Raw genomic sequence first — 16,174 nt, 5'->3', positions numbered from 1 at the left:
ATCCAATCCCAGCCCTCGGTTTTCCACCCTCCCAGACACCAGGCTCACATCTCTTCCCCATCTCCATTTTGAGATGTTGCCTAAGGTTCTCGGTCTCTGAACACTGCGCGCCCCAGTTATGCTGATGAAGACGTTGAGGCTCAGAGAAATGATCACTTGCTCAAGGTGAGAGAGAGAGATAGAGCTGGGATTTGACACCCTGCCTGGACTTGTCATCCCCATGCCCATGACAACTCAGCTGCCTGTGACAACGTGATACGGAAATGTGGGCTTGGCAATTCCTGACTTGTTAAGTGACTATTTTTAAAGATTGATGACCAGGTGAGCACCCTGTGGAGGGAGATCGCTGTGGTGGACGCACTGGCTGCATCTGCATCCCTGCCATGCCCATTGGTGTCAATGATCAGAATGAGGGTTCAGGCAGCCAGTAACGGTCCAGCCTCCTCTCCAACCACCCCTGACCTTGCAACATCTATGTCAAGTTCCTGGCAATTCCCTTAATACAATGTGTGTTTCATGCCTTCCTGCCTTCACACAGGATGCTTACCTGCCCTGGAATGGCCCCTGCTCCCTGTGATGCAGATGATGCCTACTTTTTCTTCAAGAGTCAGGTGAATTGTCACCTCCTCCATGAAGCCTTCCCTGAACTTTTCCAAAATGATGTTGCAGATCTTTTGATTTCCAATGCACCATGCACATATATGGCACACACAGCGAGTAGTCTTCCCATCAGCCATCACACTCTTCTTTGCAAACAGGGGAACTATTTGAGCAGGTGGTCAGGTGCCTGAAGCAGCAAGCATCCTAACAGGTATAGCAGACCTTCTCCTTTGTGGTATGGTGTCACTTTGGGTCTGTTTCTTTGCCCAGTTCTCCACACTGGAAACTCATCGAGGGTTCTGGTTCTTCTTTTCCAAGGGTTTCTAATGTTGAACACAAAATCGATGGGTGCCTTGCCCAGTGAATCAATGAAAGGATGGATAGATGGAAGGATGGATGATGGAAGGAGAAACCACCATATAGCATGAGGCTAGGAGGCAATTTAAATATTTGGGATCCAGTCATTGGGAGCCACAAGAGGGGAGTTGGAGTCAAGAGCCAAACACAGGGGGATGGAATTGAAGCCCCAGGCTTGCAGAGGAGGTAGGAGAGTGCATAACTCAGCAGGACCTGAACATGTGTCAGCACTGTCCTGGGACCTCCATAGCCTGTGATGTTAAGATATCTTCCCACGATGGCTCCTGGGGTAGAGACAGAGATGCTATGCGAACTCACCTCAGACAGTCCCAGCTACGGAGCGAGAAGAGCTGTGGCAGAGAGTTGTACAGGGGTTGGGAGTGATCCCACTATCAGGTGTAGTCCAGGGCCTCCTGGCACCCTCTTATCTACCTCCGTTGACACAGAGGAGGGCTTCGTCCCAACTCTGAAATACTCCTGGCCATTTGAATACTGTCAGTGGCCCAAGCAACATGTCCCAAGCCCTTCTCCACTACTTCCTGGATGCTTTTATGCACCTCCTTTCTCAACATCTCTCTCCCCAGAGTCAGCAGGTGCGCCTTCCTACCTATCTCCCACTCAGAGGCCCTGCGGTGCACCCCTAGAGGGCTTTGCAAAGCAGGCATTGCCCACAGAAATGGCACAGATGCCTGGCAGCCCTTTCTCTTCTTTTCTTGAGGCAACTCTCCTCCCTTGTGGAGAGTTGCCTCAAGAAAAGGCATCACTCCTCAGCTTGAATTTTCTATCCCAAATGGTAGCTGCAGGGCAATGCCAGGCCTCCTAGAGGAGCTGGGCTTGAGTTCCCCTGGGGCTTGCGGCATGAGAAAGCCAGGGCCAGCTTTTTTTCTGCAAGCCGGGAGTGCTGGGGCCCAACACGATGTGTCTCTTATGCCCGTGCCCCTGCTAGTTCCCGAGCTCACAACGTTCACCTGGAGGGAGCTGACTGCTCTAACTTTGGTGCATGAGACAAGTGCAGGCATGAGACAAGTGCAGGGCTCCACACTTGCATTAATGTTCTGCTCTTATCTCTTGAAATTCTTTTTTTAAAATATATTTTATTGATTTTTTACAGAGAGGAAGAGAGAGGGATAGAGAGCTAGAAACATCGATGAGAGAGAAACATCGATCAGCTGCCTCTTGCACACCTCCCACTGGGGATGTGCCCGCAACCAAGGTACATGCCCTTGACCGGAATCGAACCTGGGACCCTTGAGTCCGCAGGCCGACGCTCTATCCACTGAGCCAAACCGGTTTCGGCATTGAAATTCTTAATAATTCTTGAACCAGGGGCTCACATTTTCATTTTGCATTGGGCCCTGCAAGTGATGTAGCAGGTCCTGGAGAGGGCCTTGGACCCCAAATGCACTGTAAAATGTGCAGTGGTTATTGTTGTTGACAATTATAGCAACACACACATTCCCACTCGGTAAGGGCTGCCTATGGGGCTTTTCTGCAAGCCAGGAGTGCTGGGGCCCAACAGGATGTGTCTCTTATGCCCGTGCCCCTGCTAGTTCCCGAGCTCACAACGTTCACCTGGAGGGAGCTGACTGCTCTAACTTTGGTGCTTGGTCGGACCAGCAAGTCCCTCTTCTCTCTGGGTGCCACTTGGCGGACCCACAGGAAAGCAGGGCTCTGACCGGTCCCCAGGCTAATCCTCTCCCCACAGCCTAGCACCTGTTGAAAGGCTCCTCTGAGCCTCAGCAAGCAGCTCTGCCCCTAGCGGGAGTCAGAGGCATGAAACTTGCTTTCGGGAAGCCGGGATTAGAGCCACGCCACCTGCTCCCACAGCCTCTGCAGTCCTCAGCCTCCCGGAGCAGCTCACAGTCAGCCACAGGTGAGGACAGGGCCCCCTGAGGCACCTGGGAGGGCAGGGGTAGCACTGTGGCTTGGGGATTGCTGAGGGGCAGGGGTGGGGCGTGGAGGGGAAATCCTTAGGATTGGATCTAACCCTTATTTAAAGAAGGGGACTGTGTATAGCCTGTGATGGTATACCTGTGTGTCTATACCAGTACCTGCCCATCTCAGTGTGTGTGTGTGTGTGTGTGTGTGTGTGTGCCTGTGGGCCATGCCCAGGATGACTCTCTGTATAAGAGTGTGTGTTAGTGGACTCGTGTGTGGCACTGCTTCTGTGGAGGTCTATATCCAGGCCTGGGTCTGTCACTGGGTTGGTGTGGAGCAGTGGAGCAGCTGGTGGCAGAGCCCTAGTGTGGGCAAGGAGCTAGTGTCAGCATATTTGTGGGGTAGTGATTCTGTGTATGACTGTTTCCCACAGTGTGTGTGTATAAGGACATGGGTGTCAGGGTCCAGCTCCTTATGGGACAGTGATCCAAGTGTGTCTGGCTGTGCGTTGGTATCAGAGTGCTACCAACTGTGTGGCAGTGTGTATGTGTGCCTGTCACCGTGTCCCGGGTTGTTTCTGAGTGTGTGGGACAGCGCTCAGTGTGCGTGTGTGTGTGTGTGTGTGTGTGAAGTCTATGAAGCAGTGATTCAGTGTGTTTGTACCAGGCAGTGTGCATCTGCCCGGTGTGTTTGTATCCGAGTGTGGCCACGCGCTCCCCTGTGCGGCAGTGTCCCGTGTGCTTGTGTCTAAGTGTGTCTGGGTGTGAGCGCCAATGCATCCTCCTGGTGTGGGTATCACAGCGAGCGGGGCTGTGTGTGCATGTGTGGATGTGTATGGGACTGGGTGTCAGCGTCCTTGCTTGGCATGGGGCCGCAGTGGTCTGGTCTGGCGGGCCAGGGCAGGTGTGGGCCTCTGCCCCGCAAGCCGCGATCCTTCCCACTGGCCGGCGAGAGGGCGGCGGCGCGGGCGCCTCTAGGACCCGGCGGCGGCCGGCCGCTGTCCCCCGGCCGCGCGAGTGAGCATGTGCAGAGCCGGTGCCCGCTAGCCCGCCGCCCGCCCGCCGCCCGCTCGGCGCCCGCTGGCTCTGCCGCTGGGCTCAGCGCAGAGGTCTGTCCGCAGCCCGGGCGAGCCCGGCAGCAGCGCCCAGTGCCTGGCCGCGTCAGGCCGCTCGCGGCGGACCCCGGACAGCCCGGGGGCGTGCGGGCGCCAGGGCGCTGGGCTCGGGCACTGCGGGGCTGCGGGCTCGCCGCCCCAGGGAGGCGCGCGCGTGGCCGCCGGAGCGGGCGCCCCAGCCGCCGGGATCGCGGGTGAGTCCTGTCCCCCGGGTGCCCAGCCAGGACACCCGCGCGGGCTGCGGGCAGGGTTCCCCTGGTCGGGCCGGCGAACAAGTTTTGGGGACGCGGTGGGACTGCACCTGCCCCGGCTTCCGGGCGCGCTGGCGGGGGCGCCTTTGGGGGGCAGCGAGTGTGAGTGTGCGCATGGCGGGGAGCGCTCCGGAATGAGGGGCTGGGGCGGGGGCGCAAGGCAGTTGCTGAAGCTCATCCCCCTCTTCGTTTACTGAGACACACTGTCCGCTTCCCCGGATGAGCCGCGGATCTGGTACCCGGAGGGGGGCGAGCACAAGCTTTGGGGTGCGCACCGCCTCTCCTAGGAGGAGATGGGTCACCCAGCGGCAGCTTCCCCTGGTTCTGCTACCAAGCCAGGCTTCCGGTCAGCAGAGGGTTTTCTCCAGCTTGGTGAACTTGAGCAGAGGCAGAGGCTAAAGCGAAATGTATATATTTTGTCCCGGTATCTACCCCAAGTAGAGCTTTGCGTCTTCACAGGTGTGGACGGAAACTCACGCCTGGTGGCTGCTAATTGCGTTTTTCTTTTGTATCCAGACGCCTCCAGGAGTACCCTGCCTCTGGGTAACCTGGGGGTTGTCTTTTCCTGAGCCTCTGCGCCCTCGGATAATGCCTGTTCCGTGCAGGCTCGCCCCGAGGAGGCAGCGCAGAGCGCAGAGCTGGGACTTCTGCTGCTTTGCTGAGCCTTCGTCCTGGGGAGGATGCCTGTAAGGGTTGCAGCACCCCCGCCTTCCCCCCCCCATAGTCCTGTCCTGGGATCCAGCTGCTCCCTGCACTGGCGGGGGCCCGCTGCTCCCGAGATGGGCAGGCTCGGAACTCCACTACTTTTCTAACAACATTAGAAGCCGTGGTCCTCCGTGTATTCCCTCTTGTCGCTGAAACAGCATGTGGTTTATGGAGGCACATGGGTTGTCCCAGCTTGGGACTCCATGCCATGGTTGTGATGAGGAGATGGGGGGCCTTTTCTCCTCTGCATTGCCTACGTCACTAAGTTCAGAAAGTGAGGGCCTGTGGGGAGTGGAACAGAGGAGGTGGAAAGCTGGCTGGCCCTGCCCTGTCTGTGGCAGCCCCTAACCTGATGCTTGTAGGGGCTGGAGAGAGGGCCAGGGGGAGGTGTGTCTCACTTACGCCTCTCACTACCTCATACACACTTAGCTTGGCCCTCGGAAGTCCCGTGGAGAAGGTGCCCTAGTGGGTCACCACAGACCGGGGGTTCCACCAGGAGGAGCAGCGGTGCTGGTTTGTGGGAGGGTATGTTGGTGTCCCAAGCCCCCTCGCTAAAGGAGCTTGGTGAGCTGGGCAGCGGACTGGTGGGCTGAGCTGGCGGTTCACCTTCCCCAGGAGGATGCTGGGGTCCTCACCTGCTGCTGCATCCTCCTGTCCTCACAGCTCCTCGGGAAGGAAGAGGGATTATTCGGGGGGTTAGTGGGTGTCGGAGCCTGTGGAGTGCTGTTCTGTGGCCTGCAGCCTATCTGGCTGGAAGCGAGGAGAAGCCTGGATTAGGCATAAGGCCAGATCCCTGTCCCTTCCCTCCTGTCTGCCTAACCAGGCAGAAGTGGGTATTCTGGGCCACCAGTTGGTCGGCTGCTGAAGCACGAGCCTCCCACCGAGTCAGGTGAGGCCCAGCACTGGGGAGTAAGTCACAGAGCTGGTTCCCTGTAGAGTCTTCAGGCTGCACAGAGCCTCCAGGCCAGATGGAATCATGTCTGAGCAGGGCCTCTGGGGAGTGGGTGCTTCTCTTTGTAGACACCCCCGGCTTGTGCTCCCATCTGGCTCAGATCCCGGTCACTCTTGGTGAGACCCATTCCCTGACTCCAAGGGACCCCACCGGTGCACAAATCTGTGCACTGGGCCTCTAGTTAAATATAAATGTGCTGGCCCTTGGGTGGGACATGATCTGGGAAAGGGGAATGGAGTGGGGGTCCCTAACTTTGAAGAGACAAATCTTTGGTATATGTGCTGCCAGAGTGAGCACAAAGAGTCGGGTGCTACACTGAGGTCAAGGCCAAGGGCTTTGGGGCAGCTCAGTGTTTAGGCCTTCAGGATCTTTACCTGTTAGATATGAATGATAATCAAACCCGCCAGCAGGGCAGAGCTGGGCTAGAGGCAGGCCCTGCTCCTCTGGGGAGTGAATGCATGAACCGGGCCTTTGACTGCCTTCTCCTTGGGCTCAATGTCTTGTTTACCCACTGTTTCTTCTAATCCCTCCTCATGGCTTTAATAATCCGTGTTGACATATTATCAGAATTATCAGATAATAATTATCAGAAAATTATCAGAAATGTGCCGCTTTTGGAGAATGTGGTTAGGGAGGAACTCTGCCTCCCAGTGTGGATGTGAGAAGTGGAGGAAAGAGCGGATTAGATTAATTTTGTAAGCTACAAAATGCAGTGTGCCTATTGGTGGCTGTTAAGGTCTCTCCCTTCCACTTGGTTTCTCTTCTCTTGCTACTGGAAAGCAGAGGGTGGCTGTCTTGGCGTGAGGGGGCCAAGAGGGAGGGTTCTGATGATGGGCATGCCAAAGGTCTTGAGCCTCCTCCTATAGCATGAGCCCCTCGTCCCAGTGACTGCGGGCACAGCAGGCAGAGAGCCAGAGAAGGGCCAGGCTGACTTTGGGTGGTACGTCTCTCACTTGCCCAGATTTGTCCTGATCGCTCAATGGGATCTAGGCAACTCGCAAAAGTGCACCACTGAGTAGGAGAAACATATGAGCAAATGAACACAATAGGGTTCTATGAAAGAGGTGAGCCAGACATAGCCCAGAAGACATTGTGCTTGGCTCTTTCAAGAGTGGGTTGGGCTCCAGATCAATTAACTAAAAAGGAAACACACCAGCCCCACAGTGGTGTTCTGTCTTTCTTTGCAGCCCTGGCCCCTAGCACGGTGCCTGGAAGAACCTACATCTCTGGTGTTGAACAAATGAAGGCCATGTGATATGATAGATGAAACTACAAATTTAAAATCAGAAAACTTACAGAGTCCAGTCTAGCAATAGCTATTTATCTTTGCCCACATTAACGGGCCCTCTTTCTGTCTCAGATTCTGCAAGTATAAAATGGGGATGATAATGATTTTGACTTTACAAGTTTATGGAGCGATCAGTCATTCGTTTGGTTTGTTGATCTGTGCATTCAACACAATTGATAGTGTGTGAGACTGACTACCTTGCAATCTCTAATGTAGCATAGAAAAATTTATTCTTATTTATATGAACTTCAGCAGTAGGTTTGATGGAGGATCCCCTCGCTTTTGCATCGACTGAAGTTTCCACCTTACTATTAAATGTTTTATAACTTTTTAGCAACATTTCTTACTTTGGGGCTTTCTTCAAAAGTTTGGAAGTTCAAAGATTTGCCTCTTTGTGCTCACTCTGGCAGCACATATACCAAAGATTTGTCTCTTCAAAGTTAGGGACCCCCACTCCATTCCCCTTTCCCAGATCATGTCCCACCCAAGGGCCAGCAGATTTATATTTAACTAGAGGCCCAGTGCACAGATTTGTGCACCAGTGGGATCCCTTGGCCTGGCCTCTTGCAATTCAGGACCCCTCGGGGGATGTTGGACTGCTGGTTTTGGCGATCCCCGCAGGCCAGGCTGAGGGACCCCACCGGTGCACGAATTTGTGCACCGGGCCTCTAGTATGCATATAAGATACTTAGTTAATCTCTTCCCACCCTCCCACCTTCCCTCTGAGATTCATCAGTCTGTTCCATGTTTCCATGCCTGTGCGTTGAGTGTCTGCCCTCTGGTGGTCCATGCACATCATAGCTACCGGTCGAATGGTCGGACGGTGAGATGGTTGCTTAGGCTTTTATATATATAGATGGGTCCTTGGCTCTCTTTCTGAGTCTCTAAGACCCAGAGGCGTGGGAGCCCAGGGTGAGGGCAGCATGGCCCGGAGCACTGGAGGGTGGCCAGCGGGCACACATTTCCTGGGAGCCTGTCCTGAGTTCCAAACGGAGGTAGGCAGAGGCACTGACTATGTCTGCAAGGGGCTAACAGGCTGTGAGGAGGAATAGGCAGAGTAGCAGAGTCCTGACTCCAGGTAGGACCAGGTGCAGTTCACAGAGCATCCAACTTTGCCATCTAGCTCTGCGGGGCCGGGGTGGGTGGCTCTGTTCCAGGGATCAGGAAGGCATCATGGAAGAGGTGGCACTGGAGCTGATGCCACTTTGACTGGTGGCCACAATGCATTGCAGAGCCATGAGATGGGGCACGGACATCCATGGCCAGTGGAAGAACATGTCTGAGGGGTGCAGAGCGCCTCATGCTGGCCGGGGACACTGGTTGGGAGATTGCATTCTGGGAGCAATAGTGAAAGGAAGGGGCTGGGAGACTGAACCAAGAAGGGCCATTGAATGCCAGGCTGAGGAGCTTAAACGTGGCCATCTGAGTCCTGGGGATCCATTGCAGGCTATAGCATTAGTTCTTGTTAGAAAGATCACCTTCTTAGGCTGCTGGGAGGGGAGCGTCCGGATGACAGGCACTGAGCCAGAGCAGGGCAGAGGCAGGCTTTGGTGAGGTCGGAGAAGTCAGGGAGGGGCAGCTCAGAGCACCGAGCCCAGCTGGAGGCTCCCTGGTGTGGCTTTGCTGAGACCGCCCGCCCCCCCCCCCCCCCGCCAGCTGCCAGTCATAGAGGCTGGAGCTCAGATTGCCCATCTCCCTGTCTGGAGAGCAACATGCTGGGCCCTGTTTCTTTGTCTTTGCTTTACACCTCTCCTCTCTTCTCCTCTCCCCTTCTCTCCCTGCTGCTGCCACCCCTCCCCCGCTCGGTTTCTCAGGCCCCAAACCTAGGTGAGAGGCAGGTGCCATCTGCCCAGTCTCCCCCACCCCCCTGACCTCCTTCATGTTCAGCATCTACCTGGGACCCAGATAACAACAGAGGAACAGAAGAGGGCTCCGGTTGCCTGAGTGCCCACCTGAGCTAGGCTCCTGCTCCCTCCCTGAGACCCGGGAGCCCCTTTGTCCTATTATTTCTCCTCTCATTCCTGAGGGAACTCCAGGTCTCCGTCCCCCAGGCCCTGCCCTTCTCTGGGGTGACAGCCGGCTTCTAGAAGGCCACTGGGCATGACAGAGGTGTCCAGCTTGGTCCAGCCTGAGACTGTGTCCTCAGCCCTGGCACCCCTCCCAACAAGGCCTGAGCCTCTGCAGGGTGGAGCCCCCCGTTGCCCCCTGAAGCATGTTGCGTGGTTCTGAGGAGGGAGGTGCTACATGGGAAGCATGGCTTAGGGGAAATGACCCAGACTTCGGAAGGGGAGGGCCCAGCAGGCCAGCACACTGACCCACATGGCAGTATCCAGGAGGTTTGGCTCGGGGACGCCATGTGCAGGACTTTGTCCAGGAGCTCTGGCCTGGCATGCTTTCAGAAAGGTGCTGACGGAGGCACACCTAACTCTTTCCAGAATAAATCTTGCCCTGTGTGAAGCCGGAGCTGGTGTGGGAGAGCAGGAAGCTTAGTGGGCATGGGGCGGGCTCTGAAGCTGATGGCCTGGGTCTGAGCGCCAGCCCGGGTGTGTCTGACCTTGGGCAATGGACGTCACCCGGCTGAGCTTCGGAGACTTCGGCTCTCAATGGGGGTAACCAGGGCATCTGCCTTGGTGGGAGGTATCGAGTGAATGAGATGGCGCAGGTAAAGCCTCTGACACAGCCTAGCCTGCGTATTAACATCACGAGTGCTTAATAAAAGGTGGTGTGGAAAAATAAGGCGACTGCTAACAGCCATCTTAGCATGGGACCAGCTTCACGCAGGAATGGGATACTAGGCCCACCCAGGGCGTGAGGGGCTAAGAAGAGGCGAAGTGACCGATTTCACCCATGGCACAGCCGCCGCGGGCCTCCTCATTTGCCTCTGAATTCATAACCAGTGTTCGCCATGGTTGGTGGGTAGCAGAAGTTTTACTCCCTGATTGACCCCACAACAATGCTGATTTACGCCCATTTAACAGGTGAGGAGCCTGAGGCTCTGGCCTGGCAGTGATTTCCCCAAGCTGGGTTTGCTTTTGGCTTTGGGGGGCAGTGGGCACAGCTGATGGGCTCCCGGGCCAGGGCCTCAGGCAGTGGCTGGATGTCCCCAGGGGTTGGCGAGTGCTGTTGTACGACTGACCTCGTGGCTGGCTGTGAGCGCCTGCGCAGATGCTGCCCACCCCCCAGCCCACTCCCAGGCCTCTTTCAGGTTCAGCCACTCAACAAACAGTGGCCAACCCTGCCTTGCTGGCTGAGTCCTGGGACCCGGGATGTGGTGATCAATCCCACGTGATCTGTGCCCTAGAGGGGCTGCCAGCCGGAAGGAGGGGTGGGCATGGCAGAGAGTGGGGGTGATTGGCAAGTATAATATTGGTGGGAAGTGTGGCAAAAGTCTAGGGCAGAGGGGCAAGTTCTAATGCTTTGGGCATGCAGGCCCCCCACGCAGGTGTTCCGGGCTGGGAATTGCTTTGTGATTTTACAAGTTTGGACTGGCAGCCTGCTTTATAGCAGGCCTGGGTCATTGAGCTCCGGCCCGACCCCTGCCTTCACGCCCAGTGCCCCCCTCCTCAGACCAGGGGCAGCCCCTCGGGGCGGGGGGAGCTCCAGAGAGGACTTTGGAAGGCCTGGGGGAACTTGGGTGTGATCAGTAGGAACCTGATTGTAGCCCTGGCAATGCCCACCCACTGTACACCACCCGACTTGTAGCTCGTGTCCACAGCCTGTATGTAACGTGTGTACGGGAGCCACACCGCATCTTCCAGGTTCCGAACTGTTAACCCGCTGCCCACGTTTCTGCTCTGTCTTATCAGGACCTTTCTTTCCATAGCGGGAGTCCTTCCTTCTCCCCTTTTAGCTTCCTCTTACAGGATTATTTTTGCTGGTAGAATCCTGGTCTTGTAACCAGAAGTCCTTTGTGAGCAGAGCTGGAAACACCTCTTCATGGACTTACAGCAGAGAAAGGATAGCGCAAACCTCAGGCACCTCGTCGGCTCCCGGGGTCCGGAAGACCTCCCTGTGCTAAGCTGCCTTGGTGAAGTGCGCTCACGCACCGTGTCCTCTGCTCTTAGGCTAGGCTCCCACAGCTCCGGAGCAGGTTTCTAATCCCGGGATCCGCCTGTCAGTTTATTTCATCATTCACTTAAAAAAATGTATTCAGAACCAAAGATCACTGAGCATCTGCACTGCCAGGCCTCATGCTGGGGGCCCCAGGTTACCAAGACGAAAAGGGTAGGACCTCTAGCCTTGAGGCGATCACAGTCCTGCCAGGATGATGGACACGTAGCTGGACAATTAAAATCGTCGCAGGATGTGAGTGCTGGGGGAGGGGCCAGCTGTGGGCTGGGGGAGGCTGAGGAAGCTTTCCCAGTGGGTGGGCGGTGGGCGGTGGTCCAGGAAAGCTTCTCGGAGGAAGTAGCACCTGGGCTGAGCCTTGGAGGTAGCCCAGGGCCAGGGGTGGGGAACGCCCAAGAAATCCTTTGGTCTGGCCCTGCCGAGCCATTAGGGGTGAGTTAATTAAATGTTTGACGAATATAGCAGGCTAATTTTTAAGTTGATCATTTTGTATGGCCTGAAAATAATGTTATAAATATCCAAATGGCCCTTGGCCGAAAAAAGGTTCCCCACCCTGCATTGGACAAAGTGGGGAAAAGACAGAAAGGGCACTGTGTACAAAGGCATCAAGACAGCTGTGCTGGGTAGTTGTGCTGGAGCGTGGTGGGCGTGTGTGTCTGTGTGTGTGTGTGTGTGTGTGTGTGTGTGTGTGTGTGCACATGAGCATGAATGCATGATGGCGAAGCCAAAGGAAAGAGCCTGGCAAGAGATGAGCTATGGGCCGGATCATGAAGGGGCCTTGTATGTTGTGCTAAGGAGCTTGGAGTTTATCCCAAAAGCCATGGAGAGCTATTGAAAGGGGTTTTAAGCTGGGGAGTGCTGTGATCAGATTTGCGTGTTAGGAGGATCGCCCCGGCAGCCCTGAGGAGGTGGAGCGGAGCTGGAGACGGGGAGATCAGTCAGGATTTCTCGGGATTTTCTCTGTGGTTTTACAAATCTGACGAGGCTGGCTGGGGTGGGCCTGGCACACACCAGCTTAGAGGGAAAATAAAGGTCCGACATGGCTTCCCGACTCAGAGTTTAATTCCACCTTCATTTGCTGGTTACCCAGCCTGCCGCCCCCACTCAGCCTAAAGGGCCAGCCGCCTGGACTCCCAGATCCCTGCCCTCCCAGATCCCTGCCCTCCCAGATCCCTGCCCTCCCAGATCCCTGTCCTCCCCAGAGGCCTCAGAACTGGCAGCGATCAGCGTTCCATCAGAAAGGGTCGTGCAGGTCCGGGCCCCTCCGGACCTTCGCCCCTGGAATGCCAGGCCACAGAGCCCAAACATTGTCTTTCCTCTCACACCCGGCCGCCTGTCCCCAGCGCACAGAGCAGCCATTGAGGGGCCGCTAGTCTGGCGGGAGTCCCGGCCCATGTTAGTTACGGGCAGCGGCTTAGTCACGCTCCTCGGAGCCTTTCTTCTCGGGACAAGCCTGTCCTTGTGTGAGGGCCTTCCTCCCGCAGCAGCCCAGCTCGAGGCAGCTGCAGAACCCGCCGCCGCCCCTCACAGCACACTCCAGAGGCCCGCCAGCGGGAACCACAGCTCAGCAGGAGAGCTGATGCTGGGGACTGGAGGGGTCCCTGGGAGGCTGCCCTGAGAGCCCTTCTGCCTTCTCTACTACATCAGGTGCCCCAGCCCCCCATTGCAGGTGCAGGGCCCTGGTCTGCCCTGTTCCTTTGGCCCGTAGCCTTCAGGAAGCCTGGGAAGTCTGCAAGTTCTCTCCACGCCCCTCCCCCCTCCCTTACCCCGGTGCCTGTTCCTGTGTTAAAGCTGACCAGCCTCTGCAAAGCAATTTCCAAAGCACTGCCTGCTGTCTTGGTGTGCCCCTGGGAGTTTTGCATGCTTGTGTTGAGCACCTGCTGTATACGCACGCCTTGGGCTGGGTGCGCTTGTCTGTGGCTGGGCTATCTGTGTAGTTCAGAGCACAGGCTGAGTACAGACCAGCTGTACTCCCAACCCTGGCGCCTCCGTTGACCAGCTGTGCAACTTGGGGAAAGCTTCTTGGCCCCTTTCGGCCACGGTTTCTTCATCTCTAATTGGGGATGTTACAGGATCCGCCTCACTGCCTTGGTGGGAAGGTGAAATGAGATAATACTACGTAAGGCGTTGAGCTGGGTGCCTGACGCTCAGTAAGGACTCGGCACAGAGCTGCTGCTCTCCCTCTGCCCTGTCGCTGCCGTGACTGGATCCTCCTCACCACCGCTCAGGGGACAGTGTTGTCCCATTTTATAGGCAAGGAAGCTGAGGCCTGGGAAGCGAAGTAACTTGCCCGATGGCACACAGCCGGCCGGTGGCAGAGCTGAGACTTGAACCCCGCTCTCTGTCCAGTGCTCCCCTTGGTAAACGGAGTCAGCAGTGAGGGGCTCCTGGCTTGGAGCGGGGGGGCGGGGGGAGTGGTGGCCCCTCCTGTTTCACCTACGTGGTTTTTCTCTGCTTTTCCAGGTTTCTGAGCCAGGAGGTGAAGGTGGGCAGAGCTCAGGGATGGCGAAGGTCGTGACACTCGGCCAGAAGCTGCAGCCCCAGGGCCCAGTGGCCGGAGAGGAGTGATGGTGCCATCTGAGCACCTGCCGGGAGCGGGGCAGGAGGAGCAGTAGCCCCCAGCGAGCACAGGCGGCTCCAGGATGCGGAGATGATGCCTCCGGAGGCCCCGGCCTCCCTCCCGCCCGGGCGCTAGGAGCCGTGCCCAGGCTCCAGCCAGGAGCCCTGCCGCCCAGGGGCATGGCCAAACCTTTCTTCCGACTCCAGAAGTTTCTCCGCAGAACACAGTTCCTGCTGTTCTTCCTCACGGCCGCCTACCTGATGACCGGCAGCCTGCTGCTGCTGCAGCGGGCCCGCGTGGCCCTGCCGCAGGGGCCCCGGGCGCCTGGCTCCCTGCAGGCCTTGCCCGTGGCCGCCATGGCGCTGGGCGTGGGCCTGCTGGACAGCAGAGCCCTGCAGGACCCCCGGGTCAGCCCGGAGCTGCTGCTCGGCGTGGACGTGCTGCAGAGCCCCCTGGCCCGGCCCCGGCCCGGGCCCCGCTGGCTCCGGAGCCGCAACTCGGAGCTGCGCCAGCTGCGGCGCCGCTGGTTCCACCACTTCATGGGTGACCCCCAGGCGCTGCCCGCCCTGGGCCCCGTGGCCCCCAGGCCAGCCGCCAGCAGCCGAGGTAGGTGCTCAGCCCTGGTTCCTCTGGCACATCTGGGAGCTGCTCTCGGGAGCCTGCTCGGGGTCACAGGATCAGAGACCCCTTTCCCTGGCCCCTGGGGCAGCCTGAGGCGTAGGCGCTGCAGACCCAGACCTTCACCTATTGCCCCTCCCCTCCTGCTCGCACGGCGCGGGGAGGGCCTGTGATGGGAAGCCCCTTGGAGTTTTGCTCACTCACCAGCTGGACTTCCACATGGCTCAGGGCAGGACGTGTGAGCAGGTCACTTTGAGCTCAGGCTTTGGTTCAGACCATCCTTGTCTTAAATCTTGGCTTAGCCACAAACTTGTTGGGTAGCCTTGAACATGGCGTTTACCTTCTCCGGGTCCCTCTGAAATGGAGATAGAGATACCTGTGCCAGGGTTATTGTGGGGATTAAATGTGATCGTGTAGAGCAGTGGCTCGGAAGGTGGGGTCTCAGAACAGCAGCTTCAGCATCACTGGGGAGCCTGTTCCAAGTGCAGATTCTCGGGTTCTCCCAGACTTGGGGGATCCTGAGCTCTGGGGCAGGGGCCGCAGCCCATGTAGCCACCCTCCCCGGTGATTCTGATGTACACCTAAGCCGAGGACGCCTGGGCTAGAGGACCTCGTACATTATTCGGCATTCAGTAACTGGCAGCTGTTATCACTTAATAAAAACAGCTAACTCATATGTCATTTACTGTGTTCCTGTAAATGTGCTATGTATGGGTTCTACATTATATTCCAATATTATAGATGAAGAAACTGAGGCACAAAGAAGTTAAGTCAATCCCCAAGGTCGTTCTCTTAGTTTGGGTTCCAAGAAGCAAATCCTGAAACCGGGATTCCAATGCACATGGTAGATTAGGGGCTGTGATCCTGGGAATGCTGTTAGGGAGGGGGAAGTGAGACAGGGGAGAGAAGACAGCCAATGAAGGGTGTGTTATGGAGCGGAGCCGGTAGGGGCTCGGAACAAGGGTGAGGCATGCATCTCTAGGTGCAACCTGGAAGCAGCGCGGCCTGGGGGACACAGGTGGGCCCGCCGCAGCCGCACTGCTGAGATCCGAACATGGGCACAGCCTGGCTTCGGGTCGGGGCTCTGCGCACTGTTATACAGGCTCTGTGTGGGCCCAGTAACGGAGCCTGCATGTGATGAGCACCCAGAAAGTGTCATGGCTGTTGTTGGGCGTTGACGGCTCAGTCAGCATCTCAGCATCTCTGTCACCACCCCATTTGGTCCTGCACCCTAAGTCACAGGGGGAATTGCTCTCTTAACTATGAAAAGTGTGGTTGGAGAATGAAGCACTCCATGGCAGGATACAGAAAGATGTGAGGTGATGGGAGCGTGGGCGTTGAGTTCAGGTCTGGCGCCTGAGTCAGGGGGCGCTATGAGGGTCAGGCCTAGGAATCTGGCTTTATTCCCAGGATAATGAGAAGGATCCAGGGAAGAGAAAGGAGCCCAGGCTTCCCTCACCATAGGAGGGTGACCCTGTTGGCCCAGTAAAATGTAGACGGGAAGATTGCATTGTTGTCTGCATGGAAGGAAGTTTCTTCTGAAATCATCTAGGTCAAAGCCCTCACCATGGGGTTCCTCAGCAAGGCTTTCAGGGGAGAAACGAGGAACTGATTCTGCAGCTCATTTTATGCAGGTATGATTTCTATAAACTCTCCTCAACACACCCAGACACTGGGTCCCTATGCAGGTTGCACCAGTATAACTCATTTAGACTAAAGTGTCGATGACTGACAAGGTCAGCATGGATTTCTTGAGACAAAGCCGTAGAAAGAGCACAAGGTT

General features: G+C 56.8%; 1 protein-coding gene across 2 annotated transcripts in view; it reads left to right on the top strand.

Moving 5' to 3' along the window:
- Positions 1–2,734: 2,734 nt before the first annotated feature.
- The window catches only part of WSCD1 (WSC domain containing 1), a 48,629-nt gene continuing 35,189 nt past the window's right edge, over positions 2,735–16,174 (top strand). Inside the window, exons 1-2 of one of the 2 annotated variants that reach the window (XM_079797930.1) lie at positions 2,735–2,830; positions 13,677–14,379. In XM_079797930.1, the coding sequence (XP_079654056.1) occupies positions 13,953–14,379 (427 nt within the window). In that variant the 5' untranslated portion in view covers positions 2,735–2,830; positions 13,677–13,952. Of the gene's footprint in view, positions 2,831–3,878; positions 4,144–13,676; positions 14,380–16,174 lie in introns of those variants that run through there. The other variant, XM_079797929.1, reaches the window with a different exon arrangement.

The sequence above is a fragment of the Cnephaeus nilssonii genome, assembly GCF_951640355.1.
Source record: "Cnephaeus nilssonii genome assembly, chromosome: 19".
In the NCBI taxonomy this organism is placed as follows: Eukaryota; Metazoa; Chordata; class Mammalia; order Chiroptera; family Vespertilionidae; genus Cnephaeus; species Cnephaeus nilssonii.
Note: the sequence above shows the minus strand (reverse complement) of the source record. Positions and strands in the feature narration are given on the sequence as shown.